Source organism: Odontesthes bonariensis, chromosome 1 (assembly GCF_027942865.1).
Source record: "Odontesthes bonariensis isolate fOdoBon6 chromosome 1, fOdoBon6.hap1, whole genome shotgun sequence".
Classification (NCBI taxonomy): Eukaryota; Metazoa; Chordata; class Actinopteri; order Atheriniformes; family Atherinopsidae; genus Odontesthes; species Odontesthes bonariensis.
In genome coordinates, this window is record NC_134506.1 from 18,757,330 (window position 1) to 18,784,257 (window position 26,928).

Genomic DNA, 26,928 nt, shown 5'->3' on the forward strand with positions numbered 1-26,928 from the left:
CATGGGTAAAAACTGTTTTAGTTGTTGAAGGGAACTACACAGCATTAGCTAGGTTGTTTTAAAGGTACATTTCAGTTTCTTTGAAGTGGGGTTGTGTGAAATACTTATGAGTAGTCACTGTTTTGCCTGCTGTAGAAACAGTCAAAGAGCTCTGATTTTTTTCAGATGGTTTCCTGGCTGGTGAGCTGAAGCTAAAAGCTACTCAGAGTGAGGCCACAAACTAAAACAACTCAAAGGTCAAACATTTCACAGCGCAATTTCATTGTGGATTTTCACACCACCTCACTTCTGCATGAGACAGTTACACAGAGTTGGTCTGCATGCAACATGGTGTTGCAACCCTGACAGTTCTGGAACTCCTCTAAAATCATTTTGCTGCACAGATATTTTTGTTAAGAAAATATAGTGACAAAGTAAATAACTGCCTGAAGCATAAGTGATGTGGTTTAAAAATTCAGGACATAGCTCTCATTTGAACTGACACAAAAATCTTGGCTTTTGTAAGCTAAGAGCAATCGGCCAGCTGTCTACTGCAGGCAAAACACTGACTATTCATAAGTACTTCACATAATGCTACTTGAAAAAAAGAAAAGAGGAAAGAGATATCAAATCAACTGCTGTGGTTGGCTGGTATTTTATTAATATTTTCATTCCTTTATTGAATATGTACAACAAATCAGTGACCTACATATTCATGTGTCTATTCTTTTTATATATATGGGTGTCTGTTTCTGGCCTACCCTGACCCTTCAATAAAAACAGGTTGACAGTAGAAAAAAAAGAGGAGCAAAAGAGCAAACAGAGAGAGGACAGGCTGAAGAGAAAGCCAAAGTCATAGCCAAAAATGCAGAAAAACAAACACCAACAAATCAGAGAGACAGATTCAGATGAAACAGAAGGACAGAAAACTGGACAAGAAGCAAGAAGACAAACAGAAGGAACAGCCAGGTGCCGTCACCACATTTGGACTGAGAAACAACGAACTACCATGCCAATCACTGTTTGCCTTGGAGAGAACAATCTTTAATTTCTTAGATTTCCTCTGCCAAGTACGCACTTTTGGGATTTTTCAATATCATACATATTCTTATTCTAGCATATACTAAAAGCAATAGATGTCAAAGTTACTCACACGCACAACTTGTAAAGTAGTCGCCAGTGACAGTTAATTTAACTTTAGATCTGTGTGTGCCTTCGTTGTGCTTTATTCTTCAAAATTCACACAGAAATCAACAATCTGAACGCTACAAGCATTCTATCAATCTGTAATAAGTAAGACAGGGAGTAGACAGTTTTAAGATTACACTTCCACTCCCACCGCCTTCCTTATGCATCTCCAGCAATCTCTCGACCCCTGTCCCACATCAATGACTCAACTCTTGCAGATTAACTATAACATTTTCCCATAAAGCTACTTGAATCATTTGATTTCACTGGCTAATTTGCATAGAAATATATTTTCAGAGGAAAGAGAAGGAGGGCTGTTGCCATTTGTTTTCTCTGTTGCATTAGCCTGCTCCAGTCATTGTACCTGTGTAAGGGCATTAAATTCAGTCTGAGCCACCATCAGGTAACAAAACAATAACAAAGAGAAGCTAACATGTATACTGTGTGATCTAATTATCACCTGTAACTGCTATAGAAGTCATGTTTTACAACTTAATACATGCCAATTACATCATTTAATGCATTGTTAATTGTACATTTTCTTATGACTCATACTAGTGTAGTACTAATTCACGATAATATTGAATAACGGGAAAAAAAATCTTGGATTACTCTACTTGTGTCTTTTTAATTACACTTGGCCTAATTTCTAGACAGACAATTTAAGAAGAACTCTGGAATCATTTTCTTAACTAAAGACCAGTATCAAAAAAGAGTCTTTATATTTCACGTGTCCTTTAACTGGCAACCAGAGAATTTTTTTTCATACTGCAAATTGATGAAGTGTTTCAATCTGCCCTTAAGCTTGGTGAGACTATGGAAAAATTTGCATTAAAATTGAGCCTCCTAACACAATTAACTCACAGGGATTTTTTTCTACTTCGGAGTTGCTGCGCCGAGCAGTCGTTCGTTGCCCTGGATGAAGCCTAATCTGATAATCTTGTTAGCACTTATTTACAGTTGAGTAGTAGAATATCTCACGGCGAGCTGAGGGAAGAACTCACGAGCGAGATGCCTCAGATCCAGAGAAAGATTAAAACGCTAATCAACTCATCTGATGTTTAAGTGCTATGATAACGCTGCATGCAGAATGTGTTTGTGCACAAATGGATACGTGAGTGTTGCATTGGTGGAGAAAGTATTGAGATTTTCTAAGAAGAAACGGCAACACGGCAGAATAAAATACACAAAGGGGAAAGTATTTCCAAAAAAAACCGAAAAAAACCTTACATCTGGAAAAGTGTATTTACATTTAGAAGATTTTAGAATCTGTCCAGTTAAAACAATATATGATACAGCCAGATGGATAGTTGGTACATTCCCTATGCATAGAAAAAAATGCTACAAAGACTTTTTTATAACATTCAAATGTCAGATTTTTACTTTTTAACACCTGTTGGATGAATTAATTTACTTTCATTTACGCCAGAGTTTGCAAAAGACAACTCAAAAATAAAGCAACCTTTAAGCATTTACAAGTGGATCCCATAAAAGCCAAAGTTGGAAACCATTATGCTCACCTGAAATCAATACCATCAATGAGGCACGTCAAATATGACTAAATAATTCAAATAAAAAGACACGGTTCACTGTTATAATGGGAGATAACTCCGGAAAACACTGTTTGAAGACATTACCTTGTCTTTCTGACAAGGTGTTGTCATGCGCATATGGTGTGAACTCCCTTTAGGCGTAACAGAGTGGGAAGAGTGCAGACGATGGAAATTGCTTTGTGCCACCAAGTAATGAAGTTGTGAGAAATGACAATGACTTTGCAAGCTACCAAGGCCAATCAAAGGGAATGCTGGTGGGACAGAGAGTCTGTAGCTAAAAAAATGTCTCAATAGTTCTGTCATAATTATTGTGACAGGTTGCATTGCTTTGCACTGATTGGACAAGGATGTATGACCGCATTGCTACCCCAGCGTCCCCACTCAATTCCACAGCCATTAGTGCCAATGGCAATATGAGTGATCTATCACTGTGCAAATCAGACTACCATCTGCTACCAAGAGAAACATGTGCCTGATTTTACAAATCACTGTGTAAAACTTCACTTAAGGTCTCATTTCTTCCAAAGCAAATGGCTGAATGTATAACTGTATTTGTTTTTGGTAGGAGAAAATATTCAAACAGTTCTATTCTTATACACAAATACACAAAACAGATTAGACAGTTCAAAAGCAACAAACATTGTATATTTGACTGTATACTGTATCTTTTTATTGTTAGTGATTATCTAATCAAAGTTATGATAGAAAAAAAACATGATTAATGATGCACACTCATGCTTTAATAAAAAAAAGGTCTTATTAAAGAGGCACGAAAAAAAAAGAGTTTCTGGGAATATGTGAAGGAGTTTGGTGATGGACGACTTGGCTCCTCTCAAGAAAAGTATATAGTTTACTTGACCATGAAGGTGATCTGACCTTACTCAGTTGTTTTAGCTGTCTAAACAAAGCCACATCTTAATCTGAAGGCTGCCAGAGCAGAGAATTCTCATATGGGTCTTTGTAGAAGGTGCTAACAGATGCCCTACTTTGTACCTCAGCAAAAATAAAAGCCAGGGTATGTGATAGATGCTGTTGGTTTGTCTGTCTTTTGGCAGGATGGGGTAAACACTAACTGTCAAACCTAACTTTGTGAAACTTGGTGAAGAGGTGAAGCAGGACTCGCAGATGTGGATTCCATCTATATAGTTCCTCCACCAAGGTGGAGTGACATAATCAAAAACATTTGTCTGTGTTAGCATTGTTTAAAAAAAAAAAAGAGAAAAAATACCATACCAAATTTCATTAAGCTTGACAAAGAGGTGAAGCATGGGCAAAGAAAGAAAACATTCAATTTTGCTGCAGATCTGGATTGGTTTAGCTGATATGGTTAAAAACAGCCATGGCCTTGGTGCAAGATGCTCTCTCAGAGAGCTCTTAATGCTATGGTAAAGCCCAGACATTCCAAATAAAATATACAATTTAGAGAATGAAAGAGTAGATGGAACAAATAAAGGGGTAAACTTTTGATGAATGAAATAGACACCATTTATGCACCAAAGTTGTCACTTGAAATAACAGTCTGTAGCACTTTATACTTTCACTAATCACGCCTCCTTTCTGTGCTTCTCCGTGAACTTTGGCTTTCTTCCACCCAGGATTTTAAAAGTAAGATGGAACCAGGATAATTCCATAGGGACCGCACTAAAATCAGCCGCTGTCAAATCAATGAATGTCTGAGAGTGACAGATTAATCCACATGCGAGCAGCCTTGCCTAGCTGAAACAGCGCAGTGGTACTTGGTGGGCCCCTGCGACCCCCACGAGTCATTTCAAGTGTCCGAATTTGTTGAGGCACTGGGATCGGCAGTTGATCTACTCTGACACGCACCATGTTATGTGGCATGTCTGGAGCAGGAGTTGGGACTGTTTCTGTAATTTACCAAGACAAGTGCAAACACGTTAAAAGCCAAGCACGCATAGTGAGATGACTCGGCGCAGTGCACCATGAGCCAGTCTTCATCTCTGGTGGGTACAAGACTTTCATACACTACACTGATATCCATCTGCCATGGTGTCTCCTGAATTAAAGCATAGCACTCACCCTCTGTCCATCTACCTCCAAAGGTCTGCAGCCCAGCCTGAATGTCAGGGGCAAACATGTCTTTGTTGGCTGCCAAGAAATCTCTGGACAAATGTCACAACACTGGTGCTGACAGCCTTCTCTGAGTGCTTGTTAAATAAAGATGTGGTCCCATACGCTTTAAATCAAGGTGCAAAAAAAGCCTTAAGAGGGAGGCAGCCACACTCAGATAATATGACATATTTTCACTTGTGGATAAGACAGATGGAGAACAAGTACGCACATGTTGAAACTCGATGGATATATTTCCTCAATTTCTGACAATTTTCATCCTTATTTTTGTTCAAAATGTCCACCCACTCAGTGTCAGGCTGGCTGAGTCTGAATCTTTTGGAGTTTTCAGCATCAAACAGATGACAGCATATACACTACAGAGGAGCATACCGTACATTTCTATATTATCACTTCGTAATTTTCTTGTATTCCAGACCACATGCCGTCTTTCATTTTTTCCAACATTCTGCAGTTCACTACAGATCAAAATCTTTTAATTAAAAGGGACATCTTTGGTGCAGCACATTTCCCAATGACGTGCCAACCTTTTTGAGCCAGTTGCCATCTGCCATCACAGCACTGTGGCTGAGGCCTTATCCCCTGCAAGCTGTCTGAGCTGTGAGCCAGCGAGAGGGTAGGAAACAGTCAGTGAGAAAGAGGAGGGAGGGAGCGAGAGAGAAGTTTGTCTGGTGCATCTGTATCAGTGGACCTTAGCTAACCAACACGATTGGACCAAGCCCTCTTACTGAAAAAGTCACTCCATCTGCCCTGAGAAAAATCTGCTATGAAATCTTTCAATAGAGCTCTATATGGCTGTAAAAAAAATATTCATCTCAAATACTGATACTCAGCTATGTGAAAATCTAGATCAGTGACCACATAGATACTGTTATATATTCTTGTGGAATCACATCAGGACATTTTATATGTTCACCTAAAACCCCATCCGGACTGAATGCGAGCGAGTCCCCATTTTTAAAACTCGTCTTAAAACCCATTTTTATTCCCAGCATGAGATTCTGTTTCTGTTATTGTTATATTGTTTTTATTGTTTTAATATTGTTGTTGTTTATTGTCGTTTTTGCATTGTTCTTGTGTTTTATGCCTTGTATTTCGTGTTGTACAGCAGTTTGTTTCAGCCTCGGCTGTGTTAAAAGGCTTTATAAATAAAGTTGAGTTGAGTTGAGATTCATAAAAAGTGATTAGAATGCGTACTTTTCAATCAGCCTGCCCTGACATGCCGCGAGCGATGTCGCTCCGTACAGCGATGACACCGACCCCTTAAAAAAAATCACCCTCGCTGTCTCTATTTGGACGACATTTCGCGGCGGCGTCCCATCCCTAAACACTTCTTATTGGTTGAAATGAACACGCTGCTTCCTGTTTACAAGCTAGTTAGCAACAGGTCAGCATCACTCAGGGAATAATGGACGAGGAGAAGCTGATCTGCACCGTAGAACAGCACCCAATGGTTTATGACCCCAAACACCCGTACCACAAAGATCTGAACAGAAGGAAGGCCGCATGGGCGGCAATCGCCAGAGAACTCGGTGTTTCAACAAAATCGTCAGGCTGAATATCAGGACACCCTTGCGAAATTTCGTCGTCGTATCGCGTCAGTTTCGCTCGCTCGCTTTCAGTCAGGATGGGGTGTAAGAGTGACGTCTATATCATCCATCTAAATGTGTATATATAGAACAGCTTTGTTTAACCAGTGCTCGTGAAGGTTACATCATCAACATTTTTTTTACTGTAAAGTCAAATTGCTCCTTGAGGGATGGTGATGTTTTTATTAATTTGTTCATCTAAGTTTTTTTTTTTTTTTTTTTAACAAGAAAGTGAGCTAAAAGATGATGAAGATTGATTGTGAAAATTCTGTAAATTTTGGGCATCAGAAAAAAAAGCTTCTGCTCTGTCTCAAGCAGTGAAACTGTTGATCGTAGTTTGGATTAGTCTTTGCCATCTAACTCAACCGGTCTCTGCAGTCTGCCTTTATATCCAAATGAGAAATATCAGACACTGAAAGCAAACAGTGCAAATATCCTTGTGGTGTCCTTATGTATGAGGAGTAGGGTGGAGAAAGGTCAAAATAAATATAAATCTACAATTCACTGAATGATAAATGCGAGACTCCAGTTTGGGATCCCATTGAGACAGCTATTCCACTTGCCCTTTCACTCGCTGTTTGGCCAGGTTCAGGCACTTGAACTTTGTGGTGAGGTTAATGAAAAGATTGTGGTTGGGTGAAAAATACACTGTTTCAACATATACATCCAGTGTATCAGACAATGCCATGAAAATACACATTTCACTATGTTTACCCGACACTTTATCTGACATATATACGAATTAAAATGAAAAGAAGTCTGGATGTAGAAAATCAAAGTGCCCTGGAAAAGTTGTCCTTTTATGGTCACTTTTTAAATAAAACATATATTCAAGCCCTGTCACACAAACATGCAATTTGTTTGTCCACATATCCAAAATGTTGAGATGGTAAGGGATGGTAACATTTTTGGTTCTTAAAGTTTGGTTATTTAAGGAAGTCTAAAGAAAAACTGATCCAAACCTGAAATCAAATATTTATTCAGATTTAAAGCTGCCGTCGGCAGGTTTTCAAAATTCCGAGTCTAAAATTCGAACTGATACAACTTTCAGGTCCCTCCCCCAACCTTTACCAAGCTCCAAACCGCCCCCCAAATCCCTCCCCCAATGTGGACGAGGTTGTGCACGTGAGTTCACACCAGTGTGCGCGCACACAAGCTGAGGCAGACTCGGGTGCTGTTTACACATACCCGGGTATTTTGATAAACGCATATTTTCTAACCTTCGTTTGCAAAAATACCTAGGTGCACACAGCCCCGTTTTTAAAAAAAAACACGTCTACATTGATCAGCATAAATACGCTATCAAGAGCTGTTAAATTACGCCAAGCCTGACGGTGGCAGTGTTAGAACAATGAGAATTCCACACAAGCCAATCAGAAGCCTAATAGAGAACATTTCTGCTAGGGAAAGCATAGACATAATATGTCTATGAGGGAAAGGAGTGAGAATCGTGACATCCTGAAATTTCCCCTCCATTCCTCCGGGACAACAAGGCCATTTAAAAAATTTTCCCACCACATAGCAGTCTAACCCAGAATCGCCGTCGCTGGCGGTGGTATGGCCGGGCTCTGTCTGCCAAAAGAGGCTCCGCAATTGCTGCCATCTGAGCCCTAATGCGTCTTTGTTGGTCAATACACTGTATGACTTTAATTTTCAAAAGCACACAAGCGACTATCGCTCTTAAAAACAGAAATGCTGCTATTACTTGTACCTCAATGCTTGCCAGATAAACAATGGACGTCAGTCTTTTACCGCGGATATTGCCCAAAACTCCGTTTTTTTTATACACAAACGCTAATCTGAGTTTTTAAAAAATCTCCACTTTTGCCGGAGTTTTTGTATGCCTGGTTTTCGGAGGAAAAAACTCTGTTTGTGTATAAACGAAAGGCACAAACGAAGGGAAAGGTCTTCGTTTATCAAAATACCCGGGTATGTGTAAACAGCACCTCACACTCAGCAGCGTGTGCAAAAGCTGTGATTGACAGGTAGCGATTCCTCCACCCTAACGGGATTGGTTAAAAACAGCCGGGAGCGCTCGATTTTTGCAAGCACGATTACAGGCTTTTAGCCTGGGTGCCAGCCGAACTTTAGCCTGGGCGAAAGCCAACTGTTGACTCTGTCAAACAGTCTGGGAAAACCCAAGAGGAATCCGTTTCCATGGAGGGCGGGACCTTACCCAGCAACTTAAATTCATTGGAGTAACGGAGTTCCCTTAACCAATCATAATGTTTAGAAATGACGTTGGTTATGCGCCGAGGTTCATACTTACTCTCGCGAGGCTCTAGCTCGCGAATCACCCTTCCCACATCCGCTTTCATTATACCGGTACCATTTGATAAATCAAACTTTTCCCAAAGCCAGTTGGAAGGAGAGCTACGACATCCTTGCCACTAACAAAATTGACGAGGCATTCCTCTTGCTCTCGTTTTAATTGTGTAATGATCTCCAGAGTTGAGACAACTTCATGGATAGCTTCTAGCGTTCTTCCGTCGCCATGTTTATTTCCGCTGCGGTTGAACTACAATTATATGGACTACAATGGACTCCGCGCGTGAGTTCTGCGTCACCACTCGCAACTGTTTGCTGATTGGCAAAACACTGAGCGAACCGAGGTAGGGGGATTTGGCCAGACTATGTGCGGAGCCAAAATCTTTGGGCAGAAGTACGTAGGATGGCGTCGCCAGGCTAGCCGAACTTAGCCCCGCCCATAACATTTTTGGTCGGGAAGTTCGGTCTGCTCAGTTGGGAAATCTCTATGCTCGACATCAAAACAGTCGACCCAATCAGATTGCCAGGGCGGGCTTTATACGATGATGGACAGATGATCAACAGGGACATTATCGACTACGTCACTAAAGAGCGCTTGGTTTGAATTCGTTTGAAACAAACATGGCTGCCGCTGGAGAGCTAGGATGTGTAGATTCTGCCATCGAGTCTGTTCTACAGGATCTCCACATTGCATTCATTTTGAAAGACGAACAGAGGAACGTGGAAGAGGAAGGCTTTCATCGATAGAAAAGATGTTTTTGCCGTCCTTCCTACAACAAGTGTGTGTCGCTTAATCTACGTCACATACTACGTTGCTCTGATTGGTTGTAGGTCTATCCAATTGAGCGAAGAGGCATTTTTTCTCCTGGTTCGGTTGAAACATGCCCCATACTCAAAACTCTATGGAGCGGTATCAGACTCACATTCTGACTAGAATCGTGAGTATGACGTAGTCAGGCGAACAGGCTTTAGAGGGAGCTACAGAATTCGGGATTTTTCCTAAACAGCCTATTTAATATTCTACTTCCAGAATCCCATGACAGTTCAAGCTAATATGACTAAAAAAAAGTTGCCGACGGCAGTTTTAAGCCTAACCATGTGTTTTTAATCTATAAACTTAACAATATTTTTTATTCATATCCCAAATTTACAAAAAATTTTTTATCCAAACGCTAACCAACCCCGACTGACGACTTAAGCTGAAAAGTGAAAAGTAATTGCACAATTTTTAATTGGAAGTAACTTGAACTTTGTTTTCTCCCCTGACAGTCTATGGCGTAACATCACCGTCCATCCCCTCCCTCTTATCATTGGTTTTAGACATCCCCAATATGAAATATATAATTGTGACAATTTCATGTTAGACAAAATGTAAGCATGTAATAATTTGGAGGGAAAAACATATGCATGTTACGTTTTTGGAACTTTGAAATTGCCTTGACCTTCCAATTCTTGAACATGCATGACAGTTTTATGTTTTATGACAAAAAAGGGCACATAACAATTTTGAAAACACCAAAAGTGTAGTAATTTAACAAATTTTGAACCTTTATTGTGAAACTTGAAACTCTGTTACATTTATATTTGTCTAACTATTTCAATTCCTTGATATATTTGGATACATTTCATTTATGTATTTCATAGCTATGTGTGTTCATATATAGCTTTTAACTATTTATAGTTATTTAATCATTTGTTTATTCAATATTGATTAAAATGGCATTCTGTAGAAAATTACTACAGCACCTGCTAATTAAATAATTCTTTATTTGACTTTTCTTTAGCGTTGGATCTAATGTTATAGGTAAATACATCTGAATACTTTGTCAGGTGAGTTGTGGTTTTCATTGTTGCTGTGAGGTAGGCACTGAGGACACCAATACCAGCATGCAATGACACTGAGGGTGTATCAAAGCACACTTCCTATTTTCTTTCATTTCGGCACAACGTGCTATTCCAAGAGATACCTGTTCAAATAGCAATACTTTCAAAATCACTTGTTTAAATGCTTTGGATGGCCACAAACCCCACGAAAAGCAAACTGAATATCTGCTCACAGCTCCAGAAAAAATAATGATAAATCGCAGGTGGTGGCGAGTCATCCACCGCAAAGAGAAGAAAACAAATTTATTGAAAAATATGAAGGACTGCATCAAAAGAGACCTGTTTCTCTTTTTTGGGAAACAAATTATTGAGAGCAGTAATTTTTTTTTCTGCGGCAGGAAAAAATGGAGAAACAAAAGTGATAATACATAAAACATGTGACGTTATTCTCACATTACAATAAGATGAAGATTTAACTCATTTGGATATGACTATGCACAAAGTAAAAACAGAGCACACATAAGCCATCATATCCACACAACTTTAACACCATTTCAAATTTTAAGTTGAAATTTAAAATTTCAAGTTACAGACTTTAATCTGTTGGCTTTAAAGGGAAACAGCTAAAGCTATATTCATAAATGAAGTGATATCATAATGAAAAAAAAAAAAAATGAGTGGAAACCACATACCACTGATGATGATATCTTTTACATGCCAGCAATGCAATATTTTAAAGTAATAATCTTAGGTAAATGTTATGGAAAGATTAGAAACTGCCTTGGAATTTAATGTGATATTGTATGACAGTTTGTGGTTGAAAATGAGTGTATAGTGAGATCAACATCGCACTGTAAACCATCAGAGAAAAAAGTCCCTCCGTACATTATTTGTAATGATGATAGAAGCAAGTTGGATTTGTGGCACAAAGGACGAGGCCAGCTTCCCATTTGTATGCAGAGTGAGTGATGAGTCCTCTAAATGCTCGAACTTTAAACCATTAAAAAAGGTCCAAATCCCTGCAATCTTTTCTGAGCAGGTCTTAATGTGGCTGGACTGTGTTTTAAGTACATCCAGGATAAAACTCTTAATGGTCATCATAAAGTGTAAGCCAGAGAGATTCTCCTCTTAATCCAGGATATAGGTCCAGGAAACTGTTCAGTGCAAAGCAACTGAAATCCCATTTTATGGAGTTATGGAGAGATATCTTCCCTGTTCTGGCCTCACTGCATGCAGAGCTGTCGGTTAGCTGTAATTATGTACGGCTCATCGTGGTCAGTGCATCATCCTGTGCTAAAATAATGTGGAGAATTCAAACGACAGATGGTTATAAGCGGCCCTTTTATGGAGAAGGGACATTTTGTCATTTGACTTTTACTTGGAGAGTTGGAGAGCAATAAATCTGGCTATTTGAGTTGAAACCTTAATGATGTCTGCTCCTGCAGACCATATGCAGCCTGCAGGAGCACAAGACAAGTGGCAATTTTTTAAACTCTTCATCATACACTGGTTTCTTGAAGTGGTAAAAAGTATCTTTCAGTCTCAGCTTTTAAGATAATGTAGAAAATAAAATGAGAGTACTTAAGGTGGGATTTTGGTTCATCATCATCATCACGGCAGCCATTTTTCTCCAATGTCTTGCTCAGGATAAAAAGCTTAATTTCTTGCAAAAGCATCGAACGGTGGAAATCACCTAAATGGATTATGTCTGACAATCTTTCATGCTAATGTCAGCTAATGGGTTACCAAATATGCTGTTGAGCCTGCAAAAAGGAATCTGTTTCAATTATGTGTCAGCACCACAGAAAGCAACAAGCTCTAACAGAGATATTAAGACACACAAAAACATCACAGTATCAACAGTATTGATTTTTTTCAAGGCAACGTCAACCTGCCCAAGCTATGATCTTTTCCTAACCCTGTTCAGATTTGTTGCCAATAACTTATAAAGAGTACATACAGAGTCAAAGTAAAAACTCGCCAAAAAGCAGTGAATATTAAATTGAGGCGGATGAATCTTGCGGTCGGATGATTTAGTTGGCTGATTTAGAACTCTTAAAGATATACTGTGTCAACATTTATTGTTTTAGATAAGAAAGAAAGATGTAGAAACTATTTTGGGTCTATTTCTGATGGTGCCAGTTTTTCTAGTCGAGCACACCCCATTTTCACTGTTCACACAGTTGAGCAGCTGGTGTTGTGGAGCTAACCACAATTTCTCTAGTAAGTTTGCCACTAGCTTGTGAAATACATACCCCAAAGCTAATAACATTAAATCAATCATTTTCCTTTTTCAATTAAGGTAATCTAACATTAACCCTGTCCTGACAACAACCATGTCACTCATGCTTGTTACGTCTTTTACTTTTTTTTGCTAAGTGGAAATCAGGGCAGCAGAAAACGACAGTGGTGGATTAAGTCTGAGGAGAATTGATTTGATGCTAAACTGCTATCTGTTTTTTGCTGTGTTGTAAAGTAAATAAACACCATGTAGATCTTTTATTTATCATGACAATGAACTTATCCTTTATGAAGCTTACAAAATCAGTTTGCTCCTGCTTCTATGCATGCAATCTTGTCCTTAAACCACCTCTAGTGAACCGGAGAATGAAGGAAGCCTATCATTTCAACATATTACGAGCCATCACCACATAATGTTAGATGTAGTGATCAGTTTAGTATTTCTCTAAAACTGAGTTGCTTCCACCCTAGCTTACTCTACACAATAAGAAGCAGTGTAAACAAAGTATTCCACTATCATGGCAGATGATGTGTTTGTCACAACAGTCAAGCTTTTTAGTGTTCCTGAAAACCCTTCGCTAACAAGCGAGCAGCTAAAATAACACATACTGCTTAAAGGCAAAATCTGATTTATGATGTTATAGTTCCTCCTATAAAGTATAAACAAATGAATGTTGCTTATGGAAATGGAATTGAACAGTTAACTTGTATAAACGGTTATATTGCACTTACCCCTAAGACATCTGAACCTATTGTGTGTTGCTACAGTGTGCTGTAAGGAGATGCTAGTGCCTTTTTGGCACAACAAGTGTAGGGACAAGTTCTAAGGTCAAGGAGATTTGTCATGTCAGGCAACTTTTCACCCAGACTTTGCAGGATGTTCACCAGCCTGACAGCCTACAGCAAAGCCACTCGGCTTCCTGGCACCACTTCATAATTGATGGGGAAGCTCAGATTATGGGATTTGATCCAGAATGGTGGTGCCTTTCAAGCCTAGGACAAATTGTACAGAGGCGCTCATCTGAGCTCATTTAGCTTATTTCGTATGAACATTAAAATGGCTCACCCATATAAGACAATTTATGGCAGGGCTAAAGCGAGCTTGATAAAGCTCCCAAATATGATCCATTACAACCCAACAATCCAACAAATGCAAGTACTGGCAAGTGGTAGGGGAATGCAGTAATCTGTCCTCTTTTCATGTTTGAATGTTTTAATTTAATATTCATTTTTATGGTTATGGTTATGGTTGTCTGTCGAAAACCTTTCCCTTGTCGTGCAGTATGTACAGTAATATAAATTACTTTACAAGAAATGCAAACCAATAAAATATGATCATGGACACTATCACTAGAAGACAATTACAATACACAAATAATACATATGTACATATTAAAAAGTAATTTGACAGGGCTTGACAGAATAGATTTGGTTGAAAAAGTTCTGTTAGCAAATCTTCCCTTTTCCTATGATCTATCTTTACTTAATACAGGAAGTTAAGCCTCCACCATTGAAGTGATTAAACTTTTTTATCAAACCGTGAACATCTCATTTCTTTTTCCCTCTCACTTTTGCTCCTAATTTTTTGTTCTTTGCTCTTCCTACAATTTGTCTCTCGACTGAATTCAACAGAACAGCGAGTTTTTGAACCTACGGAGCAGCCACAATGAATCTTTTTTTTTTATACAATTTTATTTTTTACTTTGTCATGATATGTGTCCAGTCTGAACAAAGCCCAGTGCATTACAATAAACTCCAACACGGACTGGATAACAAAAAAAAAAGTTTCTTCCTTTTCTCCACATCACAACATTTTTCTCTCCACCCGTTCCTCCCCACACACTCACACGTATGCCCCCCCACCCCCACCCATCCACACCCAGTCACCCCAAATATCCATACCTCCATTGCATAATCCCCCCCAATCCCCACCACATACACACCAATACCACACACACCCATACCACAGACACAGACACCCCGCCCTCCCCCCACAGACACACACACCCACACACACCCACACACACAAACACATACTTCAGGGTTTCCACTCAGACGCTCCCAGACACCGCCTTACTACTTGCCACTGAAATTACAATGCTTCATATAAGCAATTTCACACTTTTTTGAACTGTTGCTTTTTGTTATTTTCTTCATATATGGTTCCTTCAATACTTAAATAATGTTTCAACAGACGCTTCCATTCATAAAGTGAAGCTGCTACAGGGTTCTTCCAATGTTTTAAAATAAGTTTTTTATAAATCAGGGAACAAAAACATATCTGCCAACCTAATGGGTATCTTACCTGTTCTGTATTGTGAAGGATGCATAACTGAGGTGTGAGATTAATTGTAGCTCTGCACACCGTATTAATCAATTTTTCTATCTCCATCCAAACCTGGTTAATTGCTGGACATTCCCAAAAGGCATGTATTAATGTATCTTCCTCTGTAAGGCATTTTAGACAAAGAGCAGAAGAAGAGGGATCAAATTTGTGCACCTTAGATCTCGTATAGTATATTCTTGTCATTAGTTTGTATTGAATGAGGCGTAGATTTTCATTAGTAGTGATACTATGTGTTACTTGTAAACACTCCTTCCATTTTACCTTTGAATCAGTGATCCCAAGGTCATTATTCCAGTTCTGATATATTTTGTGTAATGAATACCTGCCAGCTAGTTCATCAATCAGACCATTATATAAAGTTCCTATCAGTTTCCTTTTTTCACCGGTTTTTAAGATCCATTTAACTGCAGGTGATTCTATGCATCCCTGTAACAAAATTTTATCTTGTAACCAACTTCTTAATTGTGAATATTTCAAGAATTCAGTATTTGTTAAGTTAAATTTTTGTTTAAGTTGATCAAAGGACAATATTTTACTCTCTTCACATATATCCGACACTGTCAGCCACAATGAATCTTATCGCTGCAAAGGTCTAAAGACTTTAAAACTCATTGTCTGAAATGAATGAATGTCTGAAAACTTACAGTTTTATAAAATGTTGGAGCAAATGAAGCAAGCTGATTTTGGAGCATTAGACTGTATTAGTCTTTATGGTTCATCATTATGTGTGACAGAGAAAAAAAGCATTAACTAGCCTGTAATACTAGTAAGAAGTGATGTATGAATGTGCACGATTGAGTGCCCTTTGGAAGGCCCACTAGAATAGAAATGTGCTTTATCAATACAGTTAATTTACCATTTGCCAGCAGTAATAGTAACACATTTTTAGATGAATGTCAGGCACAAGTAACTGATAAAGTTTCTGTTTTAAATTCACGGCTGGTCATTGTTAAAGATATAAAGTTGTAAGCTTTTTCTTCTATGATTTTCTTCTCATATTTCATATGCTCTTAAATATCTCAGTAGGCCCGTACCTAAGTTCCATGAAGTGTAAAACAATGTAATAAATCAGTTGTGATAGTGATACTCATGGGATGACAACTGACTTCTGATATTTTAGAATTGTTAGGCTTACTAAACCCTCACTTTATATATTTTACATTTATATCAAATGTTAGAATTTACTAAGAAACCAACTCATTAAACTTGAAGGAAAAATAATTGGGGAGAGGTGAATGTAAATACCTCTAGTTTAATCATCAGATTTATTGCCAGATTTGCATCCATTCAACAAAGAAGAATATAGCAGAACTCTGCAGCAGTTTGTCTCAGGTGCTGAAGTTCATCAAAACCAAGCCGCTGTGGTTTTCTTTTAGTTCAGACGCCTATGAAAATCTGTGTTTGATATGGAATTATAAAACTTGTCCACTAAGCTTCTAAAAAACACCAGCAATATTTACAGTTTAATAACACTATAAAATATGTACATTTTCTTAATCAACCAATTACCCAAATGTCACCATTACTATTGGCCTTTATTTAGGTGCAAGAATAAATGGTAAATGGACTGTACTTGTATGGCGCTTTTCTAGTTTAGCTGACCACTCAAAGTGCTTCTAATACTACTGTAATGACATGCACTTATTGGTCAAAAGGTAGCAAAATGACAAGAAAATGTCAGATTTTCTGCTTTGCTGTCCGTGGGCGATTCCCATGAAATGTTGAGCAAAATGTTTGTTCACCATTATTCACATAAAGCATGTCTCAAACTGACCAATTCTTACGGTGTTACAAATAATTCAGAAGCATTGCAAGTGAAGTAAGCTATAAAGAGCACAGAGTATTAATAGTGGAAGTATGTCTGAAGGATGTAGGCCCAGAGAGCAGCAAACTCTTTGCTACAGTCAAATTCAGATGTTGAGGGACTCCCATTGAAATCAATCAGTTCCGACTGCATGTCGACAAATCATAATTATAGTCATAATATTGACTTGAAATGTTGTGCCAGAAGTCCTGTCCAACCATTTGAAAAAGACAAATTGTGAGTCAAATGATAAGGACTGATATAATTTATTGTCACACACTAACAATCCAGTTTAACAGAGGAGACTGAATCCAATACAGGCTGCTAGAAACTAGTTGTGATGCTTATATCTGTATTTTAAAAGTCAACAACAAACAATCAAGCACAGATAAAATCTCAGCCAGAGTAGAAAGAAGAAAAATTAAACTCACCTTAGCGACCCTGTTGGCCACCTCCCGACCCACCATTAGCCCTTGGACAAAAGTCCGTGCTGCGATGAAGGCCCTGGTGACCTGAGCCTTCAGCTTTCTGGGCACATCTCCAAAGGGCTTGAGCTGATCTGTGTATTTACTAACGCATTCCAGGTAGTCGTCTGTGAAGTGGTACTGGGAGTTGAGTAACTGGAACATGCGCTCCAGCAGCCTGGCCCAGAAGTCATTCAACATCTCCTCCAAGTTCACGTTTCCCCCCGTGTAGTAGCGCTTTAGCTCAGTGAACAGGTCCTGGAACACCTCAGAGTTCTGCATGTACAGCTTCCCATACGTCTTTGTGAACATACTGTTGAGAGATTTCTCTGAGTTGTCCAGCAGCTCCAAGAAAAACTCTAAATGGATGAATGTTTTGGGGAGAGAGAGAAAAACAAGCAGCTGAGTCATTATGCAGATATTTACACTTTACACCTTATTACACCTTGCACTGATGATACAATGATAGAAACATTCTTATCCTTTATGCATTTCTCCCAAAACATACAAAAAGATTCTAAATAGGAGCATGTGTCTTATCTGCTTCAATAACCCTTTTTGCATTTACTTTAATTTAATGTGTCATTTTATGGTCCTGTCTGCGCATAGAGTAAACATATAAAGCAGCCAATAATAGGCACTTGGTTGAGTGTAGAAAGTATATGCAGAGCATTCATAATTCATTAGAAGAAATAATGGGCCACAAAAACCATGAATGATTAATGTAAAGCTCCTGACTGCATACTGTAACAAAATATTCATAAGTTTTAGACACTGAAACTTGTATCACCCTGGGCACATTAAAACTGAGCCCGTAACTGCCCATAATCGAGTTGGCTAAAGAGTCTGTTACTAAGTTTCTCTGAGAAATTAAAACATCTCCTGTCTTTCAATCGTTGTATTTACCATTGAAAAGTGTTAACTTTACAGGGATAGCTCTTTGAATTAAAACATAAAGAGTTGTATCTATTTCAGATGTGAAAGTTTATACCCTATAACAAAATAGATGAATAGATCAGGGTTAATCTTGGATTCCAACATTCCAGTGTGATGTTGCCACAAAAAAAAAAAAACACATGAAACATGAAATGTGCAGTCCATCAATGTGAAAGTCACAGATAAATCACAAAAGTGACATATGTGTGGATTTAAGTAGGGAGTGATCAAACCCCAGCTGGGACACAGAACGGTAATGTTGACTCACAAGCTCAGTAACTTCCTTTGTGATTAAAATGTGTCTGCCCACACAAATACGGCACTATTTAATTAACAGCACCAACACTGTCAGCCTGATCTTAAGTTTTCAATTCATTGGAGAACAGTAATGTTTGTGATGTGTACAAAATAAAATAACATTCATACAGTCATTCATACTTTCTTTTTGGTGATTGCACTTCAGTGATGTTCTAACATGCAGAATGTGCTGATTACCACAGCAGACCAAGCACACAGACATCAATATGAACAGGAGTTATAATACAATTCAAATTGAAGTTTCTCAGCAATTAAATCTTTGTCTCGTTGTCATCTGCACAAGTTGCTTTCTTCCATGTGACTACCTGCTCACTTGAGTGTTAAATCAGTCAACAAAGAGAAAATAGAAAGAAAAAAAAAAGGCAGAAGTAGCAGGGGAGTATCACTGAAGCCTAGCTAATAGGATCCCATGTTCCTGAGCGCACAGGCATAAATGTTAGGAAGATCATAACACATCTCTCTAAGCACAAATGTCAAATATTCCTCCACCCTGCTTATTAAACAAACACGCTGCAGACATTTCACGTGACATGTTTGCTAATAAACCATCTGAATGCTGTTTTCCTGTCTGGCTGACATGTCTTATAATTGTTAATGATAGCAGATGCCCCCTGACATGGTGGTCATGTCCCTTTTTAATAATGCATTTCCCTTCTCTGATAATGGTGAAACCATGATGAATTTTTTCATGTGTGGCTTATTTTACGCACACTAAAGCTGGACTGCGTCATAAGTAGTAAAAGGAAACAAAAATCTAAAAATCATGAAAACTATTTAAATACATTCTATATATATAAACTATTATATATTTTAACATCATTTTGTATTTTGATCATAGACATTTGCAATTATTCTTTATTTTGTAGGTAAAATATTATTTTTTTTAAACTACTCATAATGCTGATTAAAAATAAAACAATTTGAAACACCGGTATACATTACATTCATTCTTTACCGTGTGCATTATCATTTTTACAAATTGTAACTATTTGTAAGTATTTCAGAATGTTTTCTCGATAAGCAATGTTAAACTGAACCACCGACCAGATCAAAGGGAGTAATCGGAGCACTTGCTCTTAATATGCATCGAATTGTTTGAGATCACTACAGTCCAGTAGCCTGGCTGACGCGTCCACAATCTCGATGAGATGGTGGTCTGGGAACTAGGTGTGCATTTTCTCGTATTTGAGGCGTGGTTTATGAATGCCTAGAGCCGTTTATTGGGCGCTACGAATGTCTATCAAATGGCGTCTGGTTCTTCCCATGCTGCTTTGCGCGATTAATAGCCAATTGTATCACTTATACCAGATGACGACAGAAATTCGACGAGGAAGAAGAAAAAAAAGTAAAATAAAAGTAAACTTGCGCTCTAAGCTACTTAAAACACTTTCTAAGGCTGCATCGAACGGTAACGTTGTGTCCGCTGCCATGTTGGATTGACACTCTACAAGCTTTGGTGTAGCGCATAGACGTCGTCATCGTCTTGCTGCCCCCCCGTTCTGTGATTGGTTCCCTAACTCAGGCAAAAATAAGGTCGGTGGTTTCCAGGCTGCCTTTGCAGTGAGAATGAAATCGCGCGCAAAGCAGCATGGGAATTCCCAGGCTAACAGTCCAGAGTGATAATTCACCAGCGTGAGAACCTGAAAAACATACCATATTGTATCACTATATTTCCTTCTAAAAGTAAACATCCAACATTGGCAGGGAGTAATAGTTCATCTTTACTTGTTCCTTTTGACCAGATTTGTCTCTGTAACTTTTCCTGCATGCCAAGCCACACCTAAAAGAGCTAGGAGACCAGTCCCTGGACACTCATTCTACTTTCTTTGCAGTTGAGTGACCTGCCATTACACCAACATTTGTTTAAATATTAAGAGCCTGCAGGGGCTTTTTCATTCCATTTTTCCAATTAGATCTGAATCAAGGACATGTAACCCCCTGTGTATTGAGCAGGCTATATTCTGTCTATGTTACCATTTTAAGCGCACTAAAGATGGGTGAATATAGTAAAGCAACAGCTCATCCACCCTGTTTGTATCGTATTGATATAAGTGACATTTAAGAGACTTAACTAACTTAAATGTATTCAAAAACATTTCTTGCAGTCAGGTTGACAACAAAGTTGAAAATTTGTTGATCAAGTAGCTCTAAAAGGAGGTAGCGGGTGAAGTGAAACTCATCTTAATCATTACATGCTTTCTTGTTTTGAAATTTCTGCACTGAAAAAACCCCAAAACACTGTAAATCCCCTCTCCTGCAGAGTTCTGAGAAATAAAATGAATTACCAACCCACATTCCCCCATGAAGAAGAATAAAAGCAAAGCTCATATGTCTCAGAAGAAACTGAACATAAAAGATTGGGACAATAATTTGATGTTAGCACATCTGTTTCTATTATTCCCCAGAAAGGTACAAACTACTAAAAGAGAGCTAAAAGGAGCTGTGTTAAGATGATATTTTTGTACTTGGATAATACTGTAAGACGCGTGACGCAATTTTTACACAGAGGGCAACACGATAGATCTCCACAAAAATGTAGAATGTTTTTAATGTCTGTTTTGAATGCCAACAACGGGGGAGCTGAAGTCTAATGATGGCAGTGTTGGCTGATTGATCATGCTGGGTGTGAGGCGCAGCAACCACTCTTGATGCCAGTAGAAGGACATTTAAACACAGTTTTCTGCACTTCTTTTACCATATTTAAACCCTATGCTCTTTTGATTGAATCATGCAAAATCCAATTAGCATGTCTTCTATTTTCACTCAACTTAAGATGACGAAAGAGCTGATACCATTATGAACCTTTTCACTAATACAATGCTTATCAAATGATATGACAATTAAATGATGAGATTGGAAACCAATAGTTTGGGGTAAAATGAGAACACGCGGTATGCTGAAATATTTCCCACCCTTTCCTTTACATAACTGTTGGTAGTTATATGTTTGATTTCAAGGTCTGATACCTGGATAACAGGCTGCGCTTACAGTTTGAAATAGCAGCTACAGCTTGCCAACTCGTGAAAAGTGAATTGCTCTCAGCTGGCCAAAGTACATATTTTGCCAGCGAATTATCATTGAGAGTTATTGACCTTGGATAACATTCAGATGCCCAGCTTCCCAGGTGTTAACACTTGGAAACATGTCAATAGATGGGTGTGTGCTTACTGACTATAAATCTTACTCATATATAAGTCATCCCAACAAATGACTCCCTTGAACATTGAAGGTTATATGAATGAAGACATAATAAGTAAAAAATGTCATAGAGAAGTTGAAATATAACAAACAAAAACAAGCTAAGAAACTTCGATTTCAGAGCTAAACTAACTATGTGAAACAGAGAAGCAAGAAAAATGACCTTGTCTATCTATTGAACAACTTTTCAGCTTTTTCTTAGGACACTATGAGCATATATTCAGATGGATATAACTTTTTGTAACATAATGAAAGTAACTGAATTTGAATGTAGAGCAAAGTAAATTCTGATTTATGTATAGAAACATGTTGAATGCATTGCACAATAGAAGCGCATAACATGTTAAAAGGCCCAGAACTGTGTTTAACTGAATTGAGGAGTTTGACTGTTTTTCACAGATTCTTTTCTTTCAGGATTTTTAGGGCTGGTCTAAAATCATAAATCTGTGAAGCAGTGGGATTGAGTGTGTAAAAGATAAGCAAAAAGCGACCTCATCCCTAACATCATGAATAGATCAATTATTAGCCCCAGACGCGCAATCAGTTGGCTGCCTTCATCACAGAAATGCGCCTTTCCTGAATGCCAGAATTTTCCAAACTTGAAAATGAAAATGAATAATGAGAACAAGAAAAACTGGAATGTATGTGCATATACGAATTAACTCCACACTGAATTCCTTTTGTGACGAGCCAGCTGGGCAACGTGGAGGTTTGAGTGTTGCAGACCAACTCAGGGAACTAAAGTTTCAGCAGTAACTGGTCGATCTATCCATTTTGGCTCAATCCTTAGCAGGATGTTGGTTAAATGGTTAAATGAGCACCTGATAGTGCCATTAATATGAGCAGAATCGAGAACTGTAAATCAGGGTGTTCTGTGGACATGCCGCCAGCATCTTCTTTCTTTAATTATTTATTTTATTATTTATACTGAGACCTAATTCTATTGACTTGGTGATTTATTTATTTTTTTAAATCATTCCTGTTTTGGTTGAGTAGTTAGAAACTCAGAACAGTGGTATATTTCTGCTTAATTTAGACTTTAATGAAAATATGACTTTTCTTTAGAAAAAAAATTTTAATTTTAAGAAAAAATGTAAAAGAAGCTGCAGAAGGTAAATAAGTGTACCGCACAGTTTTTGTAAGAATAGAACAACCCTCTAAATGTCTGTGTAGGAATTTATTAGTAACCTTTCCTTTCTGTTATTGATTCCTCAAAATGTCCTCCTTACTCAACATATAGTATCTTTAATATGTGCAAAGTGCACAAAAATGTTTGTTATCTAAAGTATTATTCATTCCACTATTATCACTGTCGTGCGATTATCCTCAGGTTATCGCTCATAAGTGAACACAAAGAAAAATAAGCCATGAAAAGTGCACGTAAGAAGAAGTTTCACACAAGCTGTGATCGTACTGCAGATGGACAAAGTACACACTGTGCCCACATCCTTGAAGTACTTCTGTGTGAAAGATCCATTTTCTCTGAGAGCAGCGCAAAGTACTCCTTTGATATCTGCCCTAATTACTGTAAATAATTATCATGATTAATAAAGGTGACCTTTCTGTTGCTCTGATAATAACACTTTATCCACAGAAGGAAACACGAACTCACCCATCAATTTTACTTTGCGCTCTTTGAAAACTCGCTCATTTTTTACCGCCTCGAGCAATGAAATTTCTCATCGTGAGTATGGTTAATTAAGAGCACATTTCAATTAATGGTCTAAAAGTTTTGAATAGCCAGTGGGTAGTGATTGTACAAAGCAAATAATATTACAATTAGATCAATTTCATCCTGGTGATGTTATGCATTTTGAGGGGGAATCAGAAGGATATCAAGCTTTCAGTATAATGACCAGAGGATAGTGTTTGACTGTTCCTTAATGAAATGACAATGGCGTATCATAGAATAGAGCAAAATCAAGCATTTTTAACCCCTATAAACATATTAACTCACCCTGGAACATACACCATTTGAGGCTGTTACCACAAAACCTCCAAGACTTGTGTCAACCTAACTTTAGGTTTCATTTTGATCCCGACTTTTCAATCTATCTGACAGCATTATCCATCTTTCTAAAAAATGATTTATTTTCATAAGCTAATGGGGCAAGTTTTAAAAACAGTTATACTCAAATGAACTCTCATCTACACATTAACAGTGTTGACTACCTATCTAATCAGCTTCTCACCAGTGAATTACTTGGGGTCTATGGAAGTGGGTAAGTACAGTTTCAAATTACTGTAAATGGTGCCGAATCTTGTAGGGATTTTCTCAACCTAAAAAGACAAAGGTGAAGTGAGTTCAGTGCATATAATATAACCAAGAGAGCAAATGTGACAGGAAACGGGATCAGAATGTGTTTGAAATTGGAAACTAACAGCAGCCTCTGCTGTAAAGTCTAATGTTTTGCCATTCTGCCTATCAATCCGACTTCCTCTCTGTGTCAACCTAACAGATCTATAACTCCAGTATATCCACTTACTGCTTCCTTTACCTCCATCAGGCTATGGCCACAAGAGGCTGTGGTTGCATTGAAAGGTTAGCAAAAGTTAAAGAACCTGGGTTGTCAAAATGAAATTTGCCGTTGTTTTATTGACGGCATCATGTATTTGGTCATCTGTGCTATCAAGATAAAAATTTAAGTGTTCAAATTTTTGGTTTATGACTTCATTCAGAACGAGTCAACTACTCATTAAAAAAGAGGGATGTGTGAATGTTTGACTGATAACATGTCAACTAGCCTTTTGTGTAGAAAACAGTAGAACCACAACATGTTAAAAAAAATACTAAAAAAACAATGTATTTGCAGAAGATAAACTTATTAGTGTTGCCATTGTAAGCAGTTCAAAGCAACACCGTCTAAGTCCACACAATCCCAGACTTTGAGGGTGATCTCTACAGCACTAGCCATCTATCCTGGAGGGCATTTGAGTTTGCAGCAGCAAATGTATGTGACCGCAGTTCATAAAACTGTTTTCAGTTAGGTTTTTGGTTTTGCTCTTTTCCTAACATGGGAGTGAACCATATGTGACGTAACTGTACACTGACTAGAACCAGATGATTGATCGCTGATATGATCTAATATATGAATCTTTAATGACTATTCAAAACACTCCTCATACATGATAGAGCAAATACAATGGTCACCTTCAGAGCTGACCAGTAAATTGTGCAGGACCAGCATGTATTTACACTGCTGATCTTGTCGGTCCCTGTGATGCAGATACCCTTGCAGACACGGTTGCTGTTCAATATTCCACGATAAAGCAAAAGGTGTCACATTTCATCCAACAATATACGTCACTGTACTTCAACTGGACAACATAGCTACTAGCTAATAGTTGTGAAGATATCCTCTCGTACTCAAAGCACTTGTTAATCATAAACATACAAATTGTTTGTCTTTCTGACAGTGTTTGCTTTCATGAGTAGGTGGAGAGCAGTAAAGTGCCAGCTGCAGCTGCTGCTGAGATGGAGCATGTCATGTAACTAAAGTGGAACTCTACAAAAAGCCCTTCCGTTTTGATTGTCATGCACTGTCACCAACACCTCTCTTTAGCTTTGATTTCTGAGACTGGTCACAACACAGGCAGCACTCACGTACAAAGGCACACAGATCATACAATAAGAGCAACATAGAGATTTTCACTAAGCCTCAGATGATCAGATGATTTTTTTTACCCTCTTCTCATCTCTACCCCCTATGTCTTGTAAATTTTTCCTTCTATTTTTTGGATTGTTGATTGTTTGAAATCAAAGTTTAAAAAACACGATGATTAATACATACAAACATAGACTAACTGTATATTTGAGCATCTATTTGAATTTAAAGTTATTTGATATCACATTTTAAAGCAGATATTTATAATGAAAGCTTTGTATGTTTTGTTTAGCTCTATCCAATAGTCATAACCATAACAGATAACCATAACTCCAGACAGTTTATTGTGGGTTCATAAGCATACTTTCAAGCAATTAAGATCATTTTGTTCTCTGCCCTGATTGTTACCTTGAACAGCCTGGCGGATTAGACAAACAACTCTTCTGGATGGCCAGGTTCTAACTTTCATTTATTAGGGGACAAATCAAATTATAATAATAATAATAATAATAATAATAATATACTATGAAACATTGAGGTACAGAATTTTCCATTTTTTTCCCCCCAAAGCATACTGATGGCAACAATTATTTTCACAACAAATGTTCAGGAGCCCAATTAATATTCAGAGAATGGTTGGGGATTGCATAGTTAAACATTGTATTATACAAAAACGATCCATTTCCCACAGGATTGTACTCCTCAATACAAAAAATGGCAAGTGGGAATAACACACACTGCATATATCTTAAAACCGGCTACTTTTTCTCTCACCTTATAAACAAATTCCACTTAAAGCTAAAGACCGACCCTCTTATCATGTAGCACCTCGAAGTAAAGCAAAGCGTCATTATGTAAAAAGGTTTGATTAATTCTTCTAAGACATTTAGCTACAGAAGTTATAAACCAAGTCTAATTCATGTAATGTTAATAAGTCCCTGTACATTAACATTCTGACTAATATTCCTGCCTGATTCATTATACATTCAGAAACATCTGGTTTCACTCGTAACCCTGTTGATGTTGATGATTCACAATCATTCATTAAACAAAGACGTGACAGCAGCACCCTAATTATGACATGAATTAACATATCCTAATGAAACTGAATGAGGAAGAAGATATTAGTCAGTGGAGAACACCCATATTAGTAATTAAAAGGACCATCAATGCATTGATGAAAGAAACAAATAATGAGTAAGAAAAGGTGCCTAATTGTAAACACTCTGCAGCAGAGGTATTACTGACTGACAAAGAAGCAACTGACATTTAATGTCAATGTGCTCGCCCCAAACTGCTGCTGGGCATTTTTTGGGTCCTCATTTTTTTCTAGGTGGGAAAAGTAACATCACACCTAATGATTAAACTGTTTACCGACTGACTGACTCGGGGGAACAACCATGTCAACTGGAAACTGAAAAAAAGAAAGTGAGTCTCCACTTTGTCTCACTGCACCCTGTAGGCAGACCTGAGTGTTTAACATTCAAAAATTCTCCAAACCCCCCCCCCCAAAAAAAGAACTA

At 38.0% G+C, this 26,928-nt stretch overlaps 1 protein-coding gene across 3 annotated transcripts in view; it reads right to left on the bottom strand.

Annotated features, from left to right (window-relative positions):
• The window catches only part of gpc6a (glypican 6a), a 155,682-nt gene that overhangs the window by 58,535 nt on the left and 70,219 nt on the right, over nt 1-26,928 (bottom strand). For all 3 annotated transcript variants that reach the window (XM_075450630.1, XM_075450550.1, XM_075450499.1), the window contains exon 3: nt 17,316-17,707. In XM_075450630.1, the coding sequence (XP_075306745.1) occupies nt 17,316-17,707 (392 nt within the window). The remainder of the gene's footprint in view (nt 1-17,315; nt 17,708-26,928) is intronic.